The sequence below is a fragment of the Ochlerotatus camptorhynchus genome, unplaced genomic scaffold (genome assembly GCF_037179485.1).
Source record: "Ochlerotatus camptorhynchus isolate MF236.1 unplaced genomic scaffold, CSIRO-AGI_Acam_v1.1 ptg000539l, whole genome shotgun sequence".
NCBI lineage: Eukaryota > Metazoa > Arthropoda > Insecta > Diptera > Culicidae > Ochlerotatus > Ochlerotatus camptorhynchus.
The window spans coordinates 1,883,044-1,910,189 of NW_027041022.1; the positions used below are offsets into that span (position 1 = coordinate 1,883,044).

Below are 27,146 nucleotides of genomic sequence, written 5' to 3' on the forward strand. Positions count from 1 at the left end.
ACGGGATGCAGCACTCGTCAGAATTTTACTCTCTTTAAACTTTCATTCGTTAAATTAGGTTCTGTAATTTCGATCGAATCAGCAACCCAAAATATAGGGGAAATGGATGTTATGTAGGCCTAAATGCCCCTTATTTGGTCTCATTCAACAATCGACTAAAATTTTCAATAGCGACCAAAAATATGGTACTAATGGATATGTTTATCCAAATGCCGCGTTCATCTAGATAACATTGATAAATAGCAGATTTTTAGCGATGGACCCAATCTTAGATCCATAGGCCAACATTAGAGCCATTTCCTCTATATGAAAACAAATTCCGAAGAGAACACGAACGTCATATTTGTTCAAACGCACAGCCTACTTTTCAGCCACTCTAGTGCAAAATGTGTCCGAAAAATTAAATTAATCAAATTATCACGCGTCAGATCCGGAGCTAACACGAAACACACCCGATCGGTACGAATCCTCACACAGTGCTATATGAGTATAAATTGCATTGAAACAAACACAGTTTCAATTTGAACAATTTGGTGCAATATCATGCGAATACATCAAAGTAAGAAGCGATATATTGATCAGTGATGGCTATAACTAAATTTTGACTCACCTGAAAACTATAATTATTTCACAACTACGGTGTATATCGTATATCAGAATATTGTGTATTCACGATACTCAAGAATTTTCCTATTGAGAATTTCAACTATGGGTAAAATCAACGAGGGTGCGTCGTTTTAGAGCAAGGTTGATGTAGAGAAATTGTCGCAATATATTGTATGGAGGGATAAGTTTCTTCTATGGGTCGCAGCCACCAGAGGGAAACTGGAGCTTAGTGTACGTAGCTAACATCCACTACCACGAACAGCGAGCTTGTGGCACGGACGGCCATTCTACCAAGTCAGCTGTTGCGGTCACCCCCAAGAGCAGAAACTTATACAATTAACCGATGGATAGGAATTTGTAAGGAATTTCAAAGGACCAGTAAAAATGTCGCTACAGGGAGATTTGTCGTAATAAATTTAGTCTTTATACAAAGCTTCAACTGTAGTAAGAATGAACCCATAGACCAGATTTAGCACCTGGAAGGAGGCTAGAAGCTCCTATAGTCATGGAATGAAATTAACTCTGATTGGCTGCAATCTCGTTCCGACTATCTTGAACCCGAAAAGCAAAGAGAACTAGCTTTGGTAAATTTAATTTTCCGCATCCTACTCTTTTGCCCTAGCTTAGCGCTAGTATCAACACTGAAGCTCCAGTTAAGGCATAGAGATAGCTAGTTGGTATGCTCTGTGTTGGTCGATGTCCAGGCCAATTATCATGTCACGGACAGTCGTTAGTTGGTAATGCTTCAATTATCTGAATTTTCGCTTTACGCAGAGATTCGTCTGGTTGAAGACAGTCTGGAGTTGGAATGGTAATCAGAATGTGTTTTATTTGATTCGTTGTGTCTGTTTTAACTTATTTGTACTAAAACTCATAGAATTGTGCTGGAAGATTTTCGTAAATGACGTTCCCTGCCCTTTGGTTCAGTGAGGGTTAGGGCACGTTCTGCCAAGTTGGTCGAAGCAGATTTCATGGGTGAGTAAGTGATGACACTGGACATTGTTATCTGCAATTCACTTTAAAAGGTGCGTTTCATATTTCACCACAGGTAGTTCCAAAGATCCAGAATGAAATGTGGCGCTTGTGAAGATCACTTCAATATACTATATGACAGAACATTGATATACTATTTGTATAAAACACAAGTAAATGCTCTAATTTGATTAGATCTAGTTAGTACATGTCCAAGGTGATTAATCCCAACCAGTGCAAGTAAATGCTTCCAGAAATTTTTAGAAAAATGTGTTTATTTTAAGTCATTCTGAACGGCCATCCCGTTGTAGTTATATCACAGCATTGTTAATAATGTATGTATCTATATCTTCTCCGGTACCATGAAATCAACAAAGTAAAAATGAAAAAAAAGAACAGCAAAATGGAGCACATTCGATACGACAATGGAGTGATACGCGTTAAAAAAAATACCAGGAAATGGACACTGTATATTTTTCGTGCAGGTGTAAAAGTTCTATAAGACGCAACTAGGAATTCAAGATCATCATACAAAGATATTAGGCGTCGAAATATCGTAGAACACATTAGAAATAACATGGGAAACTTTCAGGAGACTAGTAGCGACTAGCAGTGATGCAGAGTAGGACAACGAGTTCACAAATAGACACGAAAATTGGACAGAAGAGTGAAGAAACAACGAGATCGTTTTATATTTAAAATGTTTATTATTGCTCATTAGTAGAGGATGATTATTCCCGATATTTAATGAATCCCGGGATTTGGGAATAAACATTAGGCTTTTCCGGTAATTCCTGGAAATCGGGAATTCCCAATTGAAGTAATGCAAAAATAAAACGATTTAATTTAACTACAAAATAAACGTTAAGCCCTAGCTTCAAGTTAAATCAGTCTGTTGAGTTTTGCTGGTATCACTTTGGCTGATCTTGATTCATGAAATACGACTTAAGGAATGTCAACATGTTGAGGTTTTTACCCTTAAGGTTCGAATGCTTCTTAACACAAAATATTAATGATGATGAGAAAACTCGTTCACTTTTGGTCGAAGTTGGCCTAATGCTTTTCATAGCTTTGAAATGCTTCCGAGGTTGGTAGAGAGTTTTCGATGTAGCTCATATAATGCTTATTCTTTTTGGATTGTTTTGGAAATGTCAGTTTTACTTGTACTACTGTGTTACCTGTCTTATAACAAATATACGTTGTACACGAGTACCCCGAATACAACGTATGACTCGTCTAATTTTGCATGGCATTTGCAATGTAAAATTAGAAGAACTATACGTTGTATTCGAGGTACTCGTATACAACGTAACTAGTTTGTTTATTTGGTAGGCTCAATCGCGTTAGCTTTACGGAGCCGATAGTTCATTGTTCTTTGTTTGTAACAAAATTCACCTTATTCTATGTCTAGTAGGAGTTGGGTGTATACAAAGTATATAGGTTATAAGTCAGGTAAAACAGTAGGTACGATGCGTTTTGAAGTGTGTTCATGAATGTACTGAGTAAGTTTTTCTATAAGTACATCAACGTTCACTTTTGACTCAGTGTGTACTTCTTCTGTCCGTTGGAAAGATGTCTCCGAAACGGGATGATTCGATGAAGATAGGTTATTCTCATCATTTGTCAAGTCGATTACTCTTAATGCTACCAATTTGGCCATTTTCAGAATTTGAGTCCGAGATGCCAGTGGAAGTTCATTTGTTCCGGTACAATCGTTGTTCTGCATAAAAAACAAAGTTACAAGTTCTACGATGCGTCTTTCAGAGATTCCCGTGACCTCCGCTTGGAAAAACCATTTTCTGATGTGATTTGTTAGATCCTTGAGAGTAATGATGAGGATATGTAGAGTTCCTTAAGCTTGGAAGAGATCTGCGTTACGGCTTGATAAAGCTTCAGAAGCGAGACGAACAGGCTGCAAGAAATTTAACAGTGATTGTACTGCTTCTATGTCATCCTCTTTGACCGAGAGATGCTTGATATTTAGCTCACCGAGAGTTACTTCGACACATGAGCATAGTTTCCACACTGTTCCATCTGGTCTTTACATCCAATAAAAGTTCCACTTCCTTTCCATGAGCTTTAGAAATATTTGCTTGAAGAAGTTCATTTTTCAAAGCAGAACGATTAAAAAGCTTCACTTTATGTCTGATATGCAACAAGATCGATTTGACTTTTGGTTCACGGCAGGTAAAGATACATAAACTATGGGATTCAGAGTCTGATTCATCAGAGCTTAGATGAGAACTGGAATCAGTATACTGCACAACACGTTCGATTTCATCCGAGTCTTTATATAGGACTTCGGATACAGCCAACTGAAGGCCATGGTTGCAGCAAGTGTGATTCAGGTAACCTATTAGATAACCAAACTGGCGCATCACCTGTGGTTGACCCAATGACATCTACGCTGGTCAAATTGAATTCTGCCTATTTCTCCTGAATCAAATCAACCATATGTTCAGCTGTACAAGACCTCTCTATTCGAGCCAATCCAAGATTGAAAGTCGTTTCATCTGAACAAAGTAAATTAACATTCAGGTATCTCCTGTTTTTGAGACTAGTCCACTCGTCTAGAATGAGACTGAACTTATCAGCACGGCGAGTTTGAATCCAAACAATATTTGTATTTATCTAAAACAATGTTCCTTGCCAAACACAAAGCTGCTGTTTTCTGCAATGTTGTTCGAGATCTCGGGAGATCAGGGTTGAGATCTCAAGATCTTTCCTGTTGCTGTTCAGGAGGCTAAGACCTTTTGAATTGTTGACAGAGTAGTTTGGAATGCTCTCGCTAGGTGTCACAAGCGTTCTTATAAATTTCGTATATATACTAATCAATAGGTACTAAAAATCACTGCCATGTCAAAATTTACCTAAACAGGTACCTAAATTCAGTCTCCAACAGGTAGATGCATTTACCTGTTGGAGACTGAATTTAGGTACCTGTTTAGGTAAATTTTGACATGGCAGTGGATACCTGCTGATTTTTAGTACCTATTGATTAGTATATAACTCGTAGATTAAAGATGGATTCTTCAGTGGTGTTGAGTACTTGGCACTGATGAAGTCTGCAAGTAGTAGACGAAATACGCGTATCTGTCAAAAGATAAGCAATTATAACGGAATTAAAAGGAAATAAACCAACCCACTCAAAGCTCTTCATACTTTTTCAAATAAAAATCTGGTGAGGTCACCCATTATCCTCTAAAAATAAACCAACCCAACTTTTCCCTAGGAAATTTTACAAGGAAACTTTTCTTACAAGACTGCAAAACGATCCGACGCTTGTGGAAAAAGTTATTTAGCCATTACTGATCGCTAACCAAACGAACTGCTCATTATTCTTTTTTCTAGCAGCACTGCCTGCTGCTGTCTGCGCGAGGCAGTCACGTTGTGTGGGGGTTCACTCAGCATGGAGGAAAGCCGATATCATGCGCAAAGAATCTTCGATTTTGATGAAACTTTACACAGGTTTCCGGTAAAGTACATGTTTCACAGGGGTCATTTGGAAACAAGCGTGATTTTTCACAAGGGTGTATTTGCTTTGGCGCACAATTTATTCAAACCTTATCAGGCGATGTGCTGCTGCTCAGACTTCAATATTTCATCGGCTTCATTTTTCGGTGGTACTCCACAACTTGCAGTAGATATTCATGTTGTTTGGGATTCTTGGTTACCGAGTTGTTGAGGTCGGAAACAATGATCCTGATGTACCTTTGGTACACTGGGATGGAAAGATTCTGCCTGACATCAACGGAAAGTGCGTTGATCGGCTTCGCAATCTTGTTACTGGAGCAGGGGTGTCTAAACTTTTTTCGGTACCTTCCATATCAAGTGGAACGGCGGATGCTGAATCAGCTGCGATAATGGAGACAATCAACGAGTAGGGTCTGCAGGAAAGAATAGTTGGAATGAGCTTTGATACAACTAGTGTTAAATCTGGCGTAAAAAATGGTATTATAACCCGTCATCCAGTTCTTCTGAAAAGAGACTTCACGGCGAATGAGAACGACCAAAATTTGAGTTTAGTTCACTCATAATCGCCAAAAGTGCGGGAACTCAGCGATGAGTAAATTTGTCTGTGGAAAACCTAAAAAATCTGCCGGAAAATGAGGAAATTGACGAAAATTTTATTCAGTCTCGGAGTAGTACCAATAGACTGTGTGAATCTAATCTTTAGTTTTCTCAAATTCGGGAATGTTTCCCTGAAAAATTCTGGGAAAGCATGAGACAAATTTTACTCATCGCTGGGTTCCTGCACTTTTGGCGATTATGAGTGAACTAAACTCAAATTTGGGTCGTTCTCATTCGCTATTCTGCTACCATTGGCATGCCGCCATCACATCGCCGAAATTGTATTCAAACACGTTTTACAACACGAAATATATGGCGATAAGTCGAAGTCGAACAATCTCGATTCTGTCAATGAATTCAAAAAAGAATTCAACCAAAATCGGAGCAACCGAAAATTCCGGACCGTTATGGACGATCCGGAGCTGAGGACCTTAACTGAACCATAGAGAGACGGAATCATCGCGTTTTGTAACGACCAGCTGTTGATTAAACAACAACGATCAGATTACGAAGAGCTCCTCGAATTGGTCGTAATGTTTTTGGGTGGAGTTCCTCCAAAAGGATTAAGATTCCACAAAGCAGGTAGCCTCAGCCGTGCGAGGTGGATCGGTGGCGAAAAATCATCATTTTGAAATCGTGGATGTGCAGCGAAAACTTCGATGATCAGTCTCTTTGAAAGCATAACACAACTTTGGCTCTATTTCTATCACAATGCTTCATTCGATATTGGTATCGTCTAAGTAGTTCTGTTTCGGCCCCTCAAGTGGATCTAGAATTTTTAGCAGATCTCCACGACTTTCACGATCAACATTACGCTTCGATTGCCATGAAAACCTTTCAAAATCATCTATGGTACTTATCAGAATGGAACGTGGCCCTTGCTTTTTTCGATTCAAAAGTAGAAATAGACTCTGATTGATTGATTTCTTCATTAAAGACGAAAGAGTAAAGAAACTACCAGCTTTAAATGAGCCAAAAAATCAATCGAAAAATCCGGAAAACGACGCAAGCTCAGCGAGGATAAAGTTCCCGTCAGAGCAACTAACATCAGGGACCAATCGACCCTTTCGGACTTTATTACTGAGGCTTCAAGTGAGTTTTTTACTGTAATGAACATCTCCACCGATTTTCTCGGTGAAAACCCTGAACAAGATTATCTGAGAGGTAAGTAAATATAACAAATCATCATAATTGTTGTACTTTACCGGAAACCTGTGTAAAGTTTCATCAAAATCGTAGATTCTTTGCGCATGATATCGGCTTTCCTCCATGCTGAGTGAACCCCCACACAACGTGACTGCCTCGCGCAGACAGCAGCAGGCGGCAGCTGCTAGAAAAAAAGAATAATGAGCAGTTCGTTTGGTTAGCAATCAGTAATGGCTAAATAACTTTTTCCACAAGCGTCGGATCGTTTTGCGGTATTGTAAGAAAAGTTTCCTTGTAAAATTTCCTAGGGAAAAGTTGGGTTGGTTTATTTTTAGAGGATAATGGGTGACCTCACCAGATTTTTATTTGAAAATGTAAGTTTTCCCATAGAAAATCCTATGTAAAATTAAAACCGCTGGCGCTAAAATATAGTTCCACCGACCGACCTGAAATTTAACACAGTTATTCAAGGACCCAGAAGGACCCCGGAAATCATACTGGAACAAGAATTATTTTTTTTTTTTTCATATATCCCTGTCCCAGCCTAATGGACATCTCGAGATCTTTGATATATACTAAGTTTCTGGTTTCTACATTGTTCCTCAGGAAGCTTAAACCTTTTGAAATTTAGATCAAAATTCTCTCACTAGGTGGCCCTAGTGTTCTTATAAGCTTCATGTACATATAGAGTCGTCTTCAATGTAATTCATTAGGCCAAGATCTTTTGAATTTAGGAAAGTTAAATTCTGCATTCTCTTGCCAGGTCGGGAGTTTGGGACGATGGCTATATTCGATCATCCCTAAGGTGTCGAAGAGTCCTTGGTTCAAGGGGTTGGATGTGGGTCGAGACTTCATTCGTATGATGTCTCGCCTCATGTCCAATCACTATTCGTTAATCGCTCACTTGTTCCGTGTTGGGCTGGGGGACAGCAATCTCTGTGAATGTGGACAAGGTTACCAGGACGCAGATCACATTATTTGGTCTTGTGCTGAGCATCGTGGAGTCAGATCTGAACTGTACGATTCCCTTCAGGCTCGAGGTAGACAACCTACCCTAGCAGCACACATGTCACTGAATAATTGTGGCTACTTGTGTGCCACTTATTCCAGTCACAATCAAGTTGCAGCAGCTTATTTCGACGAAGCGTGCTGCTTGGGTAACGTTCCAGTTCGGGATATTTTGGCTAGACGCGATCTGGAGTTTATGAAACTCATATATGTTTACTTTATGAATATTAACATTAGATTGTAAGTTTGATTAACCTTGTGTTTAGTTTGTATTTTGTACGTGTGGGTTCTTTTTATGTTTGTTTTCAAGATGAATAGAAATTAGTTCATGTTTTAGGATTAATTAAATATTTGTATCGTAAACCACATCTCAAACCTCCCTCTCACTTTTCCCATCCAAAAAAATTGTAAAGCTTCACTAACCTTGAGACAACCACGAGTATCCGGTCCAGCTCATTTAACTTTAAAAATAAGACATCAATAATGTATAACGAAAATGATAACTCGGCTCTGTAAAGTTTATTCGATTGAGTCTGTACAAATAAAGTAATTAATAAAAAAAATTGTCTTGCCAGGTAGAACAAGTGTTTTTTTTTATAAATTTCATGTAAATGCTATGCTATGGTAGACATCTTGTGATCCTTGCTAGATACAAAGGTGCTGTTTTCTGTTTTGTTGTTCTGGGGACTAAAGCCTTTGAATTGTGGACAATTTAGTTTGACATTCTCTCACTAGATGACACTAGCGTTCTTATGAGTTTCGTGTAAATGCTGGGTCGATATTCCGAGTTCTTTACAAGGTACAAATTTGCTGTTTTCGGCAATGATGTTCATGAGGCCAAGGCCTTTTAAATTGTGGACAGTTTAGTTCCGAATTATCTCACTGGGTGACACTAGTGTTTTTTTTTATAAATTTCAAGATTTTTAATAATATCTTTCAAACAATATCTCAATAATCTGTGACTCTTTATTACATCCATGGAAAATCTTATGGAAAAATACATCAATTGAGAGGTCACATGTAGCAGAATAATTCTATTTATTCGTTCAAAAAATAGAGGTAAAGCACGGTTTGTGTTTGGTAGGTAGGAAATTAGATCAAAAAGTCTACTGATGATGTCTTTGAAACCATAGGTTGAAAATAAGTTCTTATTTCTTGACTTATCGTTTGTGACTCACTCTTTGAGAAGATTCATTATTAAGTGCCAGCGTTTTGCTTCAGCATTTAATGTCCAGTGTATGGCAGTCGTTATTCATTTGACACAGGAACACACAAATCAATCTATATAGGGGAAATGGCTCTAATGTTGGCCTATGGATCTAAGATTGGGCCCATCGCTAAAAATCTGCTATTTATCAATTTTATCTAGATAAACGCGTCATTGGGACGGTACTTATGGATATTATTGGTCTCTTTTGAAAATTTAGTCGACTACTGAATTTATGTATGGGCCCAAATTACAGGAATTTAATCCGACATTACATCCGTTTCCCCTATATGATATTTTACTAACACTTTCAATACTGATCTGATTCTACCTTTATTCTTTATTCAGCATGTTTTTTTTTTTGACGTAGGACTACGTCTTTGATTTCTATATGGGGGTACACTTTGTGAAAACCGAATATGGAACATGTAACAAATTAAGAAAGATTTTAAAAGTTAATAACTCAGCTGTCCCTGGTCCAATTTCAATAATTTTATCACCAATCGATCAGAAATATGGCAACGTATCGATAACAATGCTTCCAAATGTTGATTTTCAACAAGAAACTATTGAAAAACTGGTAAATGTCCAGCATTGTCAAAAAGCGTCGAATTAACTAATAAATCCACCAATTACCTACATACATATGCTGCTTCCCCAGCACAGTCGTCAGAGAGTAGTAAGTAGACGAAACAAGTCGAAGTGGCATTCGCCTCCGATCCTCCGGCGCGTACGACTAGGAAGGATGGAATTGCGTAATATTTTGCACACTCATCACCATACTCAGAACTACACGCTTCCAACGTCCACACCACTGTGTGGTGGTGTTCGGTCGTCGAAATTAGTAGCAGCAGTAGCAGTGCTTTCGGCGTGTGGCGTTGAAAATTGTTCTCTAGTAACAACGAAAGGCTGAAGCAGCGAGCTGCAGAACCCACATAAGCAACCATCAAAGTAGGAAGAAGCTGCACCGCTATGCTATGGATCGGAATCAGTAGCTCTTCGTGAGTCGCTGCGGGTCGGTCATCTATGCCAAGCGTGTCACCCTCGCTCCAAACGACATACAGCTCGACAGCCTCATCCGTGTTGAACACCAAGCTCAGAATTACTCAACCATCACTACAAAACGGTCCTTTTCAGGGCCACCAAAAATTTGTTAAAGAGTATTATTTGGACATTGGTCAAGGTCATCAGTTCCCGCAAGCAGCTAGCTATCAAGGCTCAATCTGTCTATAGAAGGTGTGGAATTGTAGGCCTGAATATATTGGTTCAATTAGTTTTTCCTCGGCTTTCATTCCGCACGATTCGTTTCTTTCGTTTAATCAATCATCCTTGTAGTTACGTCGAAAATATTGTTTCAATCGGCGCTTACATATGAAATGTAATGTGGATAATAGATTTTTTGTATGTTACCAAAATTTATGAATGGTTTGCCACTAAATGTTGAGATAATTTATTGATTATTGAACTATCACACTGTATACCATGAAAAAGCAGTCTGTTTGTGAGTTTTTGCCTGTTTTCAAGTAAGTAGTTATCATAAAAAACAAATCCCCAGCTGGTATTTCCCGGCGACTTTACAAATAAATAAAATCAAACAAAATCATCATGCAGAACTAGCTAGGATTTGTTTTACTTCATATTTCAAAAAATTGCTTTCGAGTGTTAAGCCATCGTCTCCCGCGAAGTTTACATTTTTCCCTCTACCAACACATACATCAGGGCTAGATAGATCTCCACAGGATCTATAGAATCCACGCAATTTCAAAAAACCAAAATGCACAGCATTACGAAAAGAGGTCAGGTTCCGACCAATAGCAGATAGATTTTAATTCTCAACAAGCCAAACGATTGGAAATTTATCTACCAATCTGCTTAAATGAACACTTAGTTAATTATATACCAAATGTCCAACCGTAGCAATGGTGATCAAAATTATCACCGAATGTCTGAAAACAGCGCATTCCCTAACACAGACTTACAAATCGAATTCGATGCGGTCCCACTGAACGGTGATCAGATTTTTTTAATTTAAAGCAGTAGTAGCAGCACCAGCAGCTGCAGGAGTGCTTTCAACAACAACAACAACAACAACAACAACAACAACGAAAGGCTGCCTGCAAGCAGCGAGCTGCAGAGCTCATATGAGCAACCATAGAGGAGGAGGAAGAAGTCCCACCGCTAGGCTAGGATCGGAATCAGTAGCTCGTCGTGCTCAGCTCAGCATTACTCAACCATCAGTACAAAACGGTCTTTTTCAGGACCACCATAAATTTATTGAGAGCATTATTTGGAAATTTGTCAAGGTCATCAGTTCCCGCAAGCAGCTAGCTATCAAAGCTCAACCTGGTCTCTATATAAGGTGTGGAATTGTAGGCCCGAATGTATTGGTGAGATTAATCATCGTCCGACCATTTTTCAGAACACGCTGTTAGGAAGTGCTAAAAATCCGCATAGAATTTGAGAGAAGTGGGAATAATTCGCTTTGGGTATATATTGAGTCTCCAGAAAGCCAATAAAATCAAATTTGTGAGAAAATTTGCTCTCACGAGTTCAATCTCTCGAAGTCCCTCCTTTTTTACATATTCTGCACAAACGATAATTCGGAAGGAAATCCTGTGAGGGATGAATTGACTACACTTTAATACCAAAATGCACAAAACGTTAAAATTCATAAATAGCAAAAAAAAATCAAAATACACCTGTTAAAGTCGGGTAGATGAATCGAAAATACTCCAGTTGACAGTCCCTTGGATTCTCTTCATCAACTTTCTCTTTGAAATAAATACTACAAATTTGATACGCTTGCAAATAAAAAACGGAAAGAGTTAAGATAATTGATGATTGATCAATTAAAAGAACTAAATGTTCACATTTGTTCCGTCCACTAGCGGTCCTACGTCAAGCTTCCGTTCGTGCCCCTAGGCACAGACAATTCTACTTTTTTTCTTTTTTGACGTAGAACTACATCTTTGTCGACTATACTGGGGTGCAAATCAGAAAATATGTGTGGTGGAGGAGTGTTTGGTTTTGAACGCTTGTCACTTTGTCATTTATAAATGAAATTTAAATCCAAATACGCCATTCGATAGGATATTACATTACGAACCTGCTGAAATAAATATTTTTTCCATTTTTCTGTAATTAAACTTTTGAAAATGTACAAATGATAATTTTATCACTGTTTTCATGAAATAACCCTTTTTCCCAAACCCAGTCATCATAAACCAATACCACTTGGTTGCACATCATTCTGCTTAACCTGAAAAGATATAAATCAGCGCTGCTCTCATGCCTCTGCTCATTACCGCTTCGGACAGCGTGGCACTAGGTCCTGCAGCAAGCAGGACCAAGTCAGCTGCCAATGGTGGATCACGGCGTGTCCACCACAATGAGTAATGAGACTTGAAAAAACGTGCATGTAAAACCCCCTCCCCCTTAACAACCTCTCCCCCTCCTCCCTTAACATAACCCGAACAAGACATGGACTTTGACGATCATTTTTTTTCCGGGAAATAAATTTTAAGCAAACCACAATTATGTATAAACAAATAATTTTTTACATGCAGAACCAACATTTTCAAAAAAAAAATTGCTTAACAGGAGACATACACTCGATGAATTACCAACAACTGACTGTAAAACATATCTGCTACCTCTATATATGCAATTATATTAGCATTCAAAGTCCATCCTTTTTTTTCATATTCTGCACAAAAGAAACGTTCTGCCTCGCCCCCATTCATAATAGAATGAGGGCAAATCCTGTCAGTTGCAGGCCTTAGATAGTATGTTTTGTGCAGAATATGTAAAAAAGGAGGGACTTCGGATGTATTTTTTCTCCAAAAAATTTAAAAAAAGGTGAGACGTCGGATGTTAACCTAAATGCATATATCATGCATCAAAGATAGAGATAGATAGATAGGTTCTACGTCATACTGCGGTCGTGTCTAGGACACAACCTTTTAATTTTTTTTCAATGGGGGGCTGTCCAGAATATACGTAGAACGATTTTAAAGGTTTTAAGCCATTTCCCTACCCTACGTACACACAATCGTCATTATTATTTTTTTAATTTGTAAGGGATTGTAAACAGCTACCAATCCTTGCCATCCTTCTCTTGTACGTGGTTTATGAACAGCCCCTAATTATAATGTATGACCTTCAAATGTATCGAAACACACTCAAAAATTTAGTTGCTGATTTTATGACAAAATGTATATATTTTTTTATTCGTACGTGTTTAAAAAAAAACAAGTTAACGTAAATTTTAATTTTAATGTCATTGAAACAATTCTTAGACCATATCAAAGTGCTCCAGAGAAAAACACGTGTTTATTATTCGGGCGTTTATAATTATAATTCGGGCGTTAATGGGAACTGCTTCTCGCATCCAACAGTTTTTGGGTTTTTCAGGTTCCGCTTGACGATGGCCCAATATTTGTTGATTGGGTGGAGCTATTGCGTCTTGGAAGGCTTCTTCTCCTTAGGCACCATCTGTACGTTGTTGGCGGCATACCACTCCATTGTCTTTCCCGTAATAGCAGGATGTCAAATCCGGTCTAAATCAGCATGGAACAATCGTGTTGCTTCAGGAAAGGTCACAGACGTTTTTCCACGTTTTTCCGTTCACGTAAATTTCCTGGTTGATGGTCGCGATTGTAATGAAAATTTCACTTTTCAAGCCACAGATAGCCTGCCAAACCAGATATTTCTTAACGAACTTCGACAGTTTCATATGCTTGAAAATGTCTGCCAACTTTCCCCTTCCGGTTGCCGTATAAAACTACTGCCCAGGAAACTGTTTGAAACCTGCCTTGCCGTAGGTCTCGTGCGAGTAGTTCGGATTTTCGCGAAGCGCTTGCAAAATTTGGATGCGTTGCTCTTTTTGCTTGGACGCCATTTTGATATCTGAAGAGCAAATGTCAAAATCAAAATAGAGGCATAATTCTGCACACACCCACACCTACAAAACAAGGGGTGTTCAGGTTTTTTTTTAAAGGCGAGGTTCAAAAAAATGCTACAAGTTTAAGCAGACGAAATTTTAATTGTAGCACCCTTAAAACAAACATTGCTTATTCTAAATACGCGCCAGAATAAAAAGAAGTTTTTTTTTCTGGAAGTGTAAATGCATTTGAAGTGTTTATGCATATCGATCTGTTGTTGCGGGGCTTATTGTATATTTATGAAGGCGACCTCAGAATGTACGTGTATGAACAAGCATTCTTGAAATGGGTCGTTGGAAGTGTATTAGGGCCCCTGTTATTTATTATGTATATTAATGATTTGCGACGTGTTTTACGATTTTGGGACATTAATCTTTTTTCAGATGATCCTGTGTTATTCATTGCAGCTAAGGATTTAAATGATACTGTTTTACACTTGAATGAAGATTTGCGTTCTCCAAGTAGATGGTTGAAGTATAAGCAGTTGAAATTGAAAACAAGTAAAACTATATTTATGGTAATTTCACGGAATCGAGTTAATGAGAACGTTTCTGTTGTAATTAGTTATCAGACTTTTGATCGCGTTCGGGAGATTAAATATCTTGGCGTGATTATTGATGACACAAATAAGTTCAACTCTCACATTGACAATGTCATCAAGAAAATTGCCAAGAAGTATGGATTTTTTTATATCTTTATTAAGAAGACTTTTAGCCCTGGGCTGGTTCGTCTCCGGACACCCCAGAAGGAGGTATCCCAAAGGGAGAGAAGGTACAGAGTTTTTATTTTGTGGAGTTGAATGGTGGTTGCGGTTCCAGAGGGGAACATATTTTGCCTTACTGTCCTATGTTGCTGTCATCTTTTGTGTTTTTTGTTTTGTTTTGAGGACTCCAGCAGAGCCCCACCGGTAACAGCTACCAGTAGAGACCTGGCACCCGCTATCGGCAGGGAATGCCGGGCCTACTGTAATAATATATATGGGTTAAACCTTCTTGTAGATTCCGGCCTCCTTCGCGAAACATATCAGTTGTGCCTCTGCTACCGGGTCGTTCTTAAGGGCGTCTTGGATATTGCCCGGGATCCCGTAAAGTTCTCGTGGTCCGTGGAAACAAGGGCAGTTTATTAGAATGTGCTCGACCGTCATTATTGTTCTGCAGGTGTCGCATCTTTGGCGGAAGTTTCTGCCACTGCTGCTCCCCATGTTGTGGGTGATGCGGGTGTGGCCGGTTCTTAACCGGGACAGGAATCTCTGGTCGTTAAACCTTGGGACATCCGTCCAGGGAAGGGTTACCCCTTTGGTCTTCCGGATGAAGAGGTCTCTCCTGGTGAACCATTCGCGGTCCCATGCCGTCCTGAGGGTTGACTTGATCCAAATTTTCAGGTCCTGTCTGGGGACCGAAGTGTTGGCGAGTCGGCCATTTCGTCCAATGGCTGCGAGGTGGTCTGCTTCTGTGTTTCCAGCAATTCCACAGTGTCCCGGTATCCACATGAAAGTGGTGCCAGGGAGGGTGTGGTTTTGTATGGCCTGAATCCAGGGGTGGCGGGCGGTGGTGGATTCCAGTGCCGCGAGGGCCCTAGCAGAGTCGGTTAGTACACATAGCGGTGAGGATGATGGTAGGGAAGCTGCGTAATGGAGGGCTGCAGTCTCGGCCGAGAAGACCGAGCATTGATCGGGGAGTCTCCAGAAGTGTGAGGTCTGTCCATCAGTTACTCCAAAGCCGACCCTGCCTCCTGCCTTGGAGCCGTCGGTTGAAACGGAGTTCGTAGTTGTGGTACCGTGTTTGTAATAATTAGGTGAGGCAGGATCTCATTGCCGTAGAGTTGTCCCCTGCTCGGAACTGCTTGGCCATGGATTTGTCCACTCGGATGGGGGAAGAATCTCACTCTCTGGCTCCGTTCCAGTGTAACTGGGCCACCGGGGGGAGCTCCTGGTGAGCGATTTCCTCGAGGATTCGTTTCCCTTCTGTGAGGAGATAGAATTCTCCGTCTCCGCTTAATTTTTCGTCGAAAGTATGGAATTCTATGTCGACTGAAAAACGATTTAACTATTGCCAGTAAAATACAGCTATACAAATCAATCATCTCTCCTCATCTAGACTTTTGCCCTTCCATTTTATGTTTGCCAATGCAACACAAATATCGAGATTACAGCGCTTGCAGAGTAAAATAATGCGTTTGATTTTGAGATGTAATAGATTCACTTCGTCAACTTTGATGCTAGACGCCTTACAATGGTTGTCGGTGAAGCAAAGAATTGTATATTTGACTGTGGTGTTCATTTTTAAAGTAGTTAACGGTTTGCTGCCTCAATATTTGTGTGATCGAATTGAAAGAGGAAGTGATTTTTATAGATATAATACTAAAAACGCGGTTGAATTAAGAGCACCACATTTCTTGACTTGTGCTTCACAAAGTTCATTATATTATAAAGGAATAAATGTTTTCAATTCGATGCCTAGACAAATCAACCGTTTAGCATTTCTTACAGAATTTAAAAGACACTGCATTTCACACGTTAAAACTGTCTTTTGAACAGTAATCCAGTGATTTTTTTGTATGAATTGACAAATTTTGTATCTTGACGAAGTTATCTCTAACGGATTATTTTGTATGGATAGCTGTCATAACGACTTTTTAATAATTATTGTAGCACTGCAAACACTATTTCTGTTCGCCACGATGGTGATGATGGATTTTTATATTTGATTTAATGGTAGTAGATTAAAAAAAAAGTAGTCTACAAAGGTTTGAGCCTCGCGCGTGTATTACGGATATAGAGGACTGAATTTAACATTTGATAAAAAAAAATGCAATTTTGAAGATTATTTGGAAGATACCTTGAGTTAGTAGTAAGTTTTCTGGCATATGACGGGGGTTCGTGAGCATTCCTGACATTGCTGAAAATTATGATAGCATCAGTTTGCGGGGTTGCTAGTGTAATAGGATGCTTTGTTTATTGTTCATTAACTCTTGATTGCTTGTAATCAGTGAATCCAAACACATTAAGCATCCAACGATACAGACAAAATGGTTGATACAACTACCATGACAAAACTCGCTCTGTAACAACGCTCGATCGGAGTGGTAGAAAGATAATAATATATTGCTTGCCTGCTTTGTTGCAATATACACGGATGAGGACATATGTAGCTTGATATGAATCGAGAAAATACATAACAAAAACATTCCCATTAACACACGTGTATCATCTTCGGATTTACTTCGTGAATCAGCTTTTCAACAATTTGCTCATTTCCTTCTACCGCCCCGAGTGGACTGTTTCGCATGAGCTGCTTGTCATAAAAAATCAAGAAGATTATATCATTATTGCTTTCCACTTCTGACATAGCTTTATCATTCGGTTCGTTGATCGCTTGTCAATTTTTGATTCCTTGCTTGTAATACTTATGAATATTTAGGGTGGACAAAAAGGCGAACTTTGAGGTGGACACCTGAGCTTTTGCATATTTATATCACTGTGAAGCAACTGTTAACTCTAGAGAGAATTTATATCTGTAACTGAAACCAGTTCGATTTTGTTTGCTAACCTGGTTAAAATGTCATATTTAATTATCTTAAAGATAAATCGTCCAGCTCAATCCTTTGTAGGGGTAATAAGAGGGACCATCATCATCATCATCATGAACAGTAGAGCTATCACATTTCATCTCCAAGGCTATTAATGTTTGCATCTATGTATCATCATAAATGACGTTATAAGTTAGTTTCTAAATGGTTCATTATTCTTGTGACCGAACCGTCATCCGTTAGTATCTCAAAACTTTTCCAGAAATAAACGGTATCGATGGAAATTTGGACTGAGTCCAAAAAAAAACAAAATGTCATAAAACTCTTTTTCTGCAATCAGTATTAATAAAGGAATAAGCTAAAAATAAACAGAAGCTTCTCCGGGCCACTGTACTCACTTTACTTCCCCATAAATCAAAAGGCGTTCCGGTCATCAATGGTGCAAATAATATTCCACTCCCCGTCTCACTTACTTCTCGGAATCAATCAACACCGGGAAATCAAACTGAACGGGTTTCCTTTTTCGGGAGCCTCCAAGGCACTGAACAACCACTCTTACAAACATAGCAAGGATGGTTGGTAGGTGCTCACCACCATTTGCCTACAACGTGCACCGAACCCAAATCCGATAACGATTCAATTGGTTCGATCAACAGCGTTCGTTGGCTTTTCGGCTTCCCGGAAAATATTGTCAAAATTTGAATTTTTACCCGTCTTCGTCCTTCCTTCACAATCAGTCCCTTGTGGTCGGAAAGTGTGCTTAAAAGCTCCAAACCAGTCTGTCAGGTTTCCAGCTTCTTCTTTGCCGTTGGCTGGAAGGGCAGACTGCGATACTTGTCCTAGCGTGATACGCCAAACACTTTGACTTTGATTTCATGCTGCAGAATATGATACATCAACGGCCAAAAATGTGGTGCTTCTTTTGAACCGACTCACCGCCCGACCACCGGGACAGAGTAAACACATCGTTGTAACCGAGAGCTTCCTTCCCAGTTTGATAGTATCGTTGTTATCGTTGTCAGTTTGATTGCAGCGCAACCAAGCTGTGGCCGCTTGCGGGTATTTACACTTGAACGATTCCTTCCGGGTATTTTCGCCAGAATATAAACGAAAAAATGCCATGGGAAATGAGATTCTGATTGAAATTTTCAATACCCTCTGCTTGTTCTGTCAGCTGTTCAAGCGAGAAATGTGTGAGTTGATTTACCTCTTCGCTTTTCCCCTCATCATCGGGTGCTGTGTACAGATTTGAATGAAACATGCATAGGCGACGGAAAAACGGAAGATGAGAAGTGTCAACAGTTTGAAATTAATATATTTTCGCTTTTTGTGTTCGGTCGGACTTCTGCCGCATGCCTGATTCTCAACACGAGTTCAATCGAAACGTCCATCAAAAAAGAGGTTCCCGGAAGCGAGAGAAAAATGAAATATTAGAATAACCATGTTTTTTCTTTCATCTGTTTTGCTTTTCCCCACCATTCCAGTACTGTTTGACAGACCGACAGCTCAACTCGATAGAGCAGCCGCGGAGGGAGCGATTTTTCGGCTGTTGGTCCGGACGGAATGCACATCAGTCCTTTCTGGGGGTGTGCGTGGGTCGAAGGGCGCCGTCCGATGAGAACCTCACAGACTACGCACCGATGCAGCGGTATCCCAGGTGAGTTCATTTTTATGTTGGAATGACATGAATTTCAGTACAATGGACGCGAAATTCAGTTAAATCGAACGCAATTTTAATCTAGATGATTTTCAGTCCGCATCGTGCTCTCTTGCCGTGCGGATCTATTTGCTTTTTGCTTAAGGAAGTGTTACTACTACCTAAAGCTACAACAAATTTAAACAGCACTTTTCAGTGCTCAACCTGTAAAAAATTTCTACCTTGTTCAACTCCTCTTATTCCTCTTCGATCCTTGTTTGGACCCTACCCGAGGTAATCCTTCTTGGATATCGATTTGGAAAATTCCTCTTCGATCCTTCAGATTCTTATAGTAATCTGCTTGGAAGTCGATTTGGATAAAACATTTATTGCCGCCATGGCGCCTAAACGCAAAAGAAAGGGGCAAACTCTTGACCCCCCTTCTGAAGAAATTAATTTGAGTAATCAATTTGATTTGCTCACGGATGATGAGAATGATCCATCATCCAAGAAAAATTCTAGTAAACTTTCCCGGCTTAATGCCAAGAAGGAAAAGATTCCCCCTATTGTGATAACCACTACCGATTTCCATGCTCTTCGCATGGAACTTTTGAATTTCGTGAAAGTTAAGTTTTCACTACAAATTGGACGTCGGGGTGAATGCCGTGTATTGGCTGAAACCTTGGACGGATTTAAATGTCTTCTCAAGTATCTTACTGAGAAGAAGCACAAATTTTTTACTTACGACACCAAAACTGAACGTGTGTTCAAGGTTGTCATGAAAGGACTGCCCAGTGGTGAATCCCTGGATCAGATCAAAGATGAACTGGCAAAATTACTTGGAGTTGTGCCACTCCAAGTAATCAAAATGAAAATGAAATCCCGTCCTGGCGATTCGCGCAACGGGATTTCTAATGATTTTTATTTAGTTCACTTCAAGTCTAGTGAACTAAACAACCTTAAGGCCTTAGAAAAAGCTAGCCTTATGCTCCATGTCCGAGTGAAGTGGGAACACTTCAGGAAGACTGGAGGAAATTTCCAAAACCTTACCCAGTGCCGTAAGTGCCAGGGATGGGGTCACGGAACTAAAAATTGCTACATGCCAGCTAAATGCATGAATTGTGGTGATTCCTCTCACGCAAAGGACGACTGTCCTGTGAAGGAAGATCCTAAGAAATTTAAATGTTCAAATTGTGGTGAAAACCACAAATCCAATTTTTGGGAATGTAAGACTCGCAAAGCGATCCTACAATCTCGTTCTAACCGACAGGTAGGAAACGCTCCACGTTTCCGACCAGGTACACATTCCTCTGCTGTTAACAACGGTCAGCGAGGAACAAATTCTACATTCGTACCCGTAGGTACAAATATCACCCCTGATTCAAATGTTTCATCTGTACCTACTCCCCTCGCTGCTAACAATGTTCAGCGAGTTAATGGAGCTACCTATGCTGCTATTGCAGCGGGTAGAAATCAAAATACTAACCAACGTTCTAATGGAAATTTTGACAATTTTGACTTAGGAAGCATTACTGCCCCCAAAATGGAATTTTTACAGAATTCATTCATTGACATGATTTCTGATATGCTTAAATCTAACTCCATGTTTGATGCTATTCAAACTGGAGTAAAATTTGCAAATAATATTGTCATGACTTTAAAATTCAGTAATGGATTTTAAAGCATTAAATATTGTAAATTGGAATGCTCGATCTCTTAAAGATAATGAAGACGAGCTATTTAACTTTTTAAGAGTTCATAACGTGCATATTGCCGTTATAACTGAAACGTTCCTTAAACCTGCCCATAAGGTTAAGAAGGACGCAAATTACTTGATTTATAGAAATGATCGTCTTGATGGACCCTGTGGTGGCGTTGCCATCATTATTCATAGACGAATCAAACATAAAATTCTTTCTTCATTTGAAACCAAAGTTTTTGAAACTTTGGGGGTTTCTGTTGAAACAAAATTTGGACAACTTACGTTTATAGCTGCCTATTTGCCATTCCAATGCGTAGGCCAGCAAAAGAATTTTCTCAAGGGTGACCTCCAGAAACTTACCCGTCATAGGTCTAAATTCTTCATTATTGGTGATTTTAATGCAAAACACCGCTCATGGAATAATGCTCAAAGCAATTCCAATGGTAATATTCTGTTTGATAATTGTTCTGCAGGTTATTACACTATTCAATATCCAAACAGCCCAACATGCTTTTCTTCTGCAAGAAATCCCTCCACTATTGATTTGGTCTTAACTGATTCATGTCAACTTTGTGGCCAATTGGTTACCCATGCTGACTTCGGTTCTGATCACCTTCCAGTAAATTTTGAAATATCCCAAGAAATAATTTGTAATCCCAACAGCTCTACTTTCAATTACCATAGAGCTGATTGGGAGCTGTATCGAACATTTATAGAATATAACTTCGATCCAAACATTCCTTTGCAAACCAAAGATGAAATTAATTATGCTCTTGAATCTCTGACTACTTCTATAGTTGAAGCAAGAGCTGCCTCAGTACCAAAATGCGAGGTTAAATTCGATTCAATTATAATAGACGATGATCTTCAGCTCTTGATCCGTCTTAAAAATGTCCGTAGGAGACAATATCAAAGAACACGCGATCCTGCCATGAAAGTTATCTGGCGGGATTTGCAAAAACAAATTAAAAAGCGATTCTCTGCCCTGAGGAACAAAACTTTTGAAAATAATATTTCTAAATTAGACCCGAGTTCCAAACCCTTTTGGAAACTCACAAAAATTTTGAAAAAACCTCAAAAGCCTATTCCAGCGCTTAGAAGGTGGTAAAATTTTGAACACAAATTTGGAAAAAGCTCAGAAACTTGCTAAGCAATTCGAGAGTTCCCATAATTTCAGTTTGGATCTTACTAGTCCTATTGAGAATCAGGTTGCTCGGGATTTTCTGAATATTTTCTCTCGGGAAAATATTTTTGATGATTCCTGGGGGACTGATTTGGACGAAGTAAGGTCTATAACTAAAAATTTTCAAAATATGAAAGCTCCAGGTGATGATGGAATTTTCTATATTCTCATCAAAAAACTCCCAGAGAGTACCTTGTCTTTCTTGGTAAAATTATTTAACAGATGTTTCCATTTGGCATACTTTCCTGATAAATGGAAAAATGCAAAAGTTGTTCCAATTTTGAAGCCGGATAAAAATCCAGCTGAAGCTTCTAGCTACCGTCCAATAAGTTTGCTTTCTTCAATAAGTAAACTTTTTGAAAAGATAATTTTGAATAGAATGATGCTTCACATCAATACGAACTCAATTTTTGCAGATGAGCAGTTTGGATTTCGCCATGGGCATTCAACTACTCATCAACTCTTAAGAGTTAACAATTTAATTCGTTCAAACAAATCTGAAGGCCACTCAACTGGAGTTGCTCTTCTAGACATAGAAAAAGCATTCGACAGTGTTTGGCATGAAGGTTTGATTGCTAAATTGAAAAAGTTTAATTTTCCACTTTATATTATGAAATTAATTCAAAATTATTTAACTGACAGAACTCTTCAAGTAAATTATCAAAATTCCAAATCTAATCGACTACCTGTTAGGGCAGGAATTCCTCAGGGTAGCATTCTTGGGCCTATATTGTATAACATTTTCACTTCGGACCTCCCTGATTTGCCTCAGGGTTGCCACAAATCTTTGTTCGCTGATGACACAGGCATTTCCGCTAAAGGAAGAAGTCTTCGTGTTATTTGCAGCAGACTTCAGAAAAGTTTAAATATTTTCTCTTCTTATTTACAAAAATGGAAGATTTCTCCCAACGCTTCCAAAACTCAACTTATAATATTTCCACATAAGCCCAGGGCTTCCTTTTTGAAACCTAGTAGTAGTCACATAGTCACTATGAACGGAGTTCCAATTTCCTGGTCAAACCAAGTGAAATATCTTGGATTAATACTTGACCAAAAATTAACTTTTAAAGATCACATTGAGGGCATTCAAGCCAAATGTAACAAATATATAAAATGTTTGTATCCTCTTATAAACAGGAAATCCAAACTTTGCCTGACGAATAAACTTCTAATATTTAAACAAGTTTTTAGACCGGCCATGCTTTACGCTGTACCAATATGGTCTAGTTGCTGCACTACCAGGAAAAAAGCACTTCAAAGGATTCAGAACAAAATTCTGAAAATGATTTTGAAGTTGCCTCCCTGGTACAGTACAACCGAAGTACATAGAATTTCGAATGTTGAGACTTTAGCACAAATGTCCAACAAAATAATTAATAATTTCAGGCAAAAATCGTTGCAATCCTCAATTGCAACGATTAATTCCCTTTATACTTAGATAAGATTTAGTTTTAGTGTTTAGTTTTAAGATATCAATTGTTATACTAACATGCAGGTTAAAAAACCTGTTTAAAATACTGAATTGCCAAGACATGAACAATGTTAAAACACTTAGATATATATCATAACAATTAAGGCTGGTACGTTACTGCAGTAACTGGAGCACCTAGGTTAAAATGAAATGTAATTTATTTTGAATTTGGAACAAATAAAGAGTTAAAAAAAAAAAAAAAAAAAAAAAAAATCTAGATGATTGTTTGTCCATCTTGGAATTCTTAACCGTAGATGGCAGGATTGTTGTTTTGAATAATAAATAGCACCGATAAACACCCTTAATCGTACTAACTCAATTTACTTCATAATGAGTAATTCTCCTTGAAACCAGGCCGTCACATGGTCTTTCAATATTTAAATATATCCACTTGGTTGATCGAAAGTGATGAAAACATGTCAGACTTAGCTCAAATTAATGGACCCCTTGGTCACCAAGGGGCCTCAAAGTTTTCTAAAAAGTTATTATGAAGAGGAAGGATAGGGCTTTCATTCGGAATGGAAATTTTTATAGCGGCCATCTTGGATTTTATCAGAAAAACGTATTTTTCACTAGGTTCGCACCGATTTCGATTCTGAGGTCACCATCTGAAAGCTGGTGATGTCAGATACAGATATGAAACAGCCATTTTTCTATGACGAGGTTCACAATTTTCCACGCATGACTTGCCATCAACATCAAAGCAGCGCCAGCGTTCAGCGGGAGCTGTCCGGTCGAAATCCTCTGACACGGACGTTCTGCATTCCAAGTCGCAATATAATGTCTGCCATGCTATGGTAGTCTATCACCAACGTTTTTAAACATCGGTACTTCCTCCAAGCTAATCTCATCTTCGTCGTCTGTAACCTCCATACGCTGACAAGGACGATTCTGCTGCAGATGAGCCGCTCCTAAACGTCAGGTTGGCCATATTTTGACTCCGAGATTGGGAACAGTTTATTAATAATATCTTTCAATGAAGTGTCAAAATGTATTCTCTGTCATACTAAGCACGTTAAGTCACTTTTTACAACGTGTTTAAAAAATGGAAAGTTTCTATCAAAGACGATTTGACTACAACAGCGCAAGGGATTAGTTCCCCGAAAACTTTTGTCAGGAAAGATGTGATTTGACTCGAAATATTTCATCGGATACAACAATGAAACTTTTGATGAAAAAATTGGTGAAACTTCTGACGTTTGACTATGACTTCTGACAAATTATGATAATGATGTCCCTTACATGTGCTGGTTCGACGTCCCTCAGGAAAACTCAGCTCATGGCTGCTTGTCTTCAGTTTTTCGAGCGTCCTACACTTCCTAGATCTTGCTCCACTTGGTCAATCAACCTAGCTCACTGTACTACTCTTCATAATGATGTCCCATGTTGATTGAATCCAGCGCCAGATTTAAACATTGGTGGAATCCCGATGCGTGAACTTTGCAGCCTCCCGGGGTATGGTAGTTCGAAGTACCTTTTTCCCCCACAAGGATATCCACAAAGCCACCTGGAGATCACCTGACCAACACACAGAAAACCAAATCGATCACGTTCTAATCGACGGGAAATTCTTCTCCGACATTATCAACGTCCGCACGTACCGCAGTGCGAACATAGATTCGGACCACTACCTAGTTGCAGTATGCATGCGCTCAAAACTCTCGACGGTTCATAACACACGTCGAAGTCGAACGCCGCGACCCAACATTGAGCAACTACGGGACGCCGGAGTTGCCCAGGACTACGCGCAGCAGCTGGAAGTTGCACTACCCACGGAAGAGCAGCTTGGCGCAGCTTCTCTTGAAGATGGCTGGAGGGACATCCGTTCCGCCATAGGTAGAACTTCTGCAGTGACACTAGGTACTGCGATCCCGGACCGAAGAAATGACTGGTGTGACGGCGAATGCAAACTGTTAGTAAAGGAAAAGAATGCAGCACGGGCGAGAATGTTGCAACACCGCACGCGATTGAATGTAGAGTGATCAGCGAATCCAAACACATAAAGCAACCAACGATACAGACAAAACGGTTGCTACGACTACCATGACAAACTTGCTCTGTAACAAAGCTCGATCCGAGTGGTAGAAGGATAATGATATATTGCTTGCCTGCTTTGTTGCAATATACACGGATGAGGACATAGCTTGATATGAATCGGGAAAAGACATAACAAAAAAATTCCCATTAACACACGTGTATCATCTTCGGCTTTACTTCGTGAAGCAGCTTGCCAACAATTTACTCGTTTCCTTCTACCGCCCCGAATGAGTCTAGTCGCACGAGCTGCTTGTCATGAAAAAGAACGGTGAAGATTATATCATTATTGTTTTCAACTTCTGACATAGCGATATTATTCGGTTCGTTGATCGCTTGTTATTTTGTCATTTGGAGATATTTTTGATTCCTTGAGAGTGATACAAACAAGCGCAGAACAGACAAAACTTGGATTTCCGAAGGAAGAACCGTCAGCTGGAAGACCGAGATAGCGAGGCGATGGAAAATCTGTACCGCGTAAACGTCACTCGGAAGTTCTACGGGAAGCTAAATAGTTCGCGCAAAGGCTACGTGCCGCAAGCCGATTTGTGCAAGGACTTGGACGGTAACCTTCTCACGAACGAGTGTGGGGTGATTGATAGGCGGAAGCAGTACTATGACGAGCACCTCAACGGTGAAGCAGCATAAAACTAAGGTGGCACGGCAACAGACCTTGGAGCACGCGCAGAAGACGACAGGCTACCGGTAATTGCCAAAATTTGGGAGGAGGAGATATAACGCGAGGAGTGGATGGAAGGTGTCGTATGCCCAATCTACAAAAAGGGCGACAAGTTGGTTTGCTGCAACTACCGCGCGATCACACTGCTGAGCACCGCCTACAAGGTACTGTACCAAATTCTATGCCGCCGCTTGTCACCATTTGCAAGAGAGTTCGTGGGGCAATAGCAGGTGGGATTCATGGGTGCCTGCGCTACCACGGACCAAATTTTCGAGATTCGGAACGTTTTGCAGACATGCCGCGAATACAACGTGCCCACACATAATTTGTTCATCGATTTCAAATCCGCATACGACACAATCGATCGAGATCAGCTATGGCAGATTATGCACGAGTACGGATTTCTGAAAAAAACTGACGTGATTGATCACAACGATGGATCGAGTGATGTGCGTTGTTCGAGTATCGGGGACACTCTTGAGTCCCTTTGAATCTCGAAGGGGCTTACGGCAAGGTGATGGACTTTCGTGTCTGCTATTCAACATCGCGTGAGAAGGTTTGATCAGAAGAGCTGGGATAGACACGAGTGGCACGATCTTCAGGAAGTATCCAGCTTCTTGAGACGATGGCGGAAACGTACATCAGACTGAAGGCGGAAGCTAGGCGGATTGGACTTGCCATCAACGCATCAAAGACAAAATACATGAAAGGAAGAGGTTCTAGGGAAGACAATTTTAGCCTCCCACCCCGAGTTCAGATTGACGGTGACGAAATTGAGGTGGTCGATGAGTTCGTGTATTTGGGTTCACTGGTGACTGCCGAAAATGATACCAGCAGAGAAATTCAAAGACGCATTATGGCAGGGAAACGTGCCTACTTTGGACTCCGGAGGACGCTCCGGTCGAATAAAATTCGCCGCCGCACGGAGTTGACTGTCTACAAGACACTGATTAGACCGGT

At 39.7% G+C, this 27,146-nt stretch overlaps 1 protein-coding gene across 1 annotated transcript in view; it reads left to right on the forward strand.

Moving 5' to 3' along the window:
• LOC135713158 (uncharacterized) overlaps positions 1-27,146 on the forward strand; it is a 459,682-nt gene that overhangs the window by 374,592 nt on the left and 57,944 nt on the right. Inside the window, exon 6 of the mRNA XM_065236272.1 lies at positions 18,966-19,138. Coding sequence (XP_065092344.1) covers positions 18,966-19,138 — 173 coding nt within the window. The remainder of the gene's footprint in view (positions 1-18,965; positions 19,139-27,146) is intronic.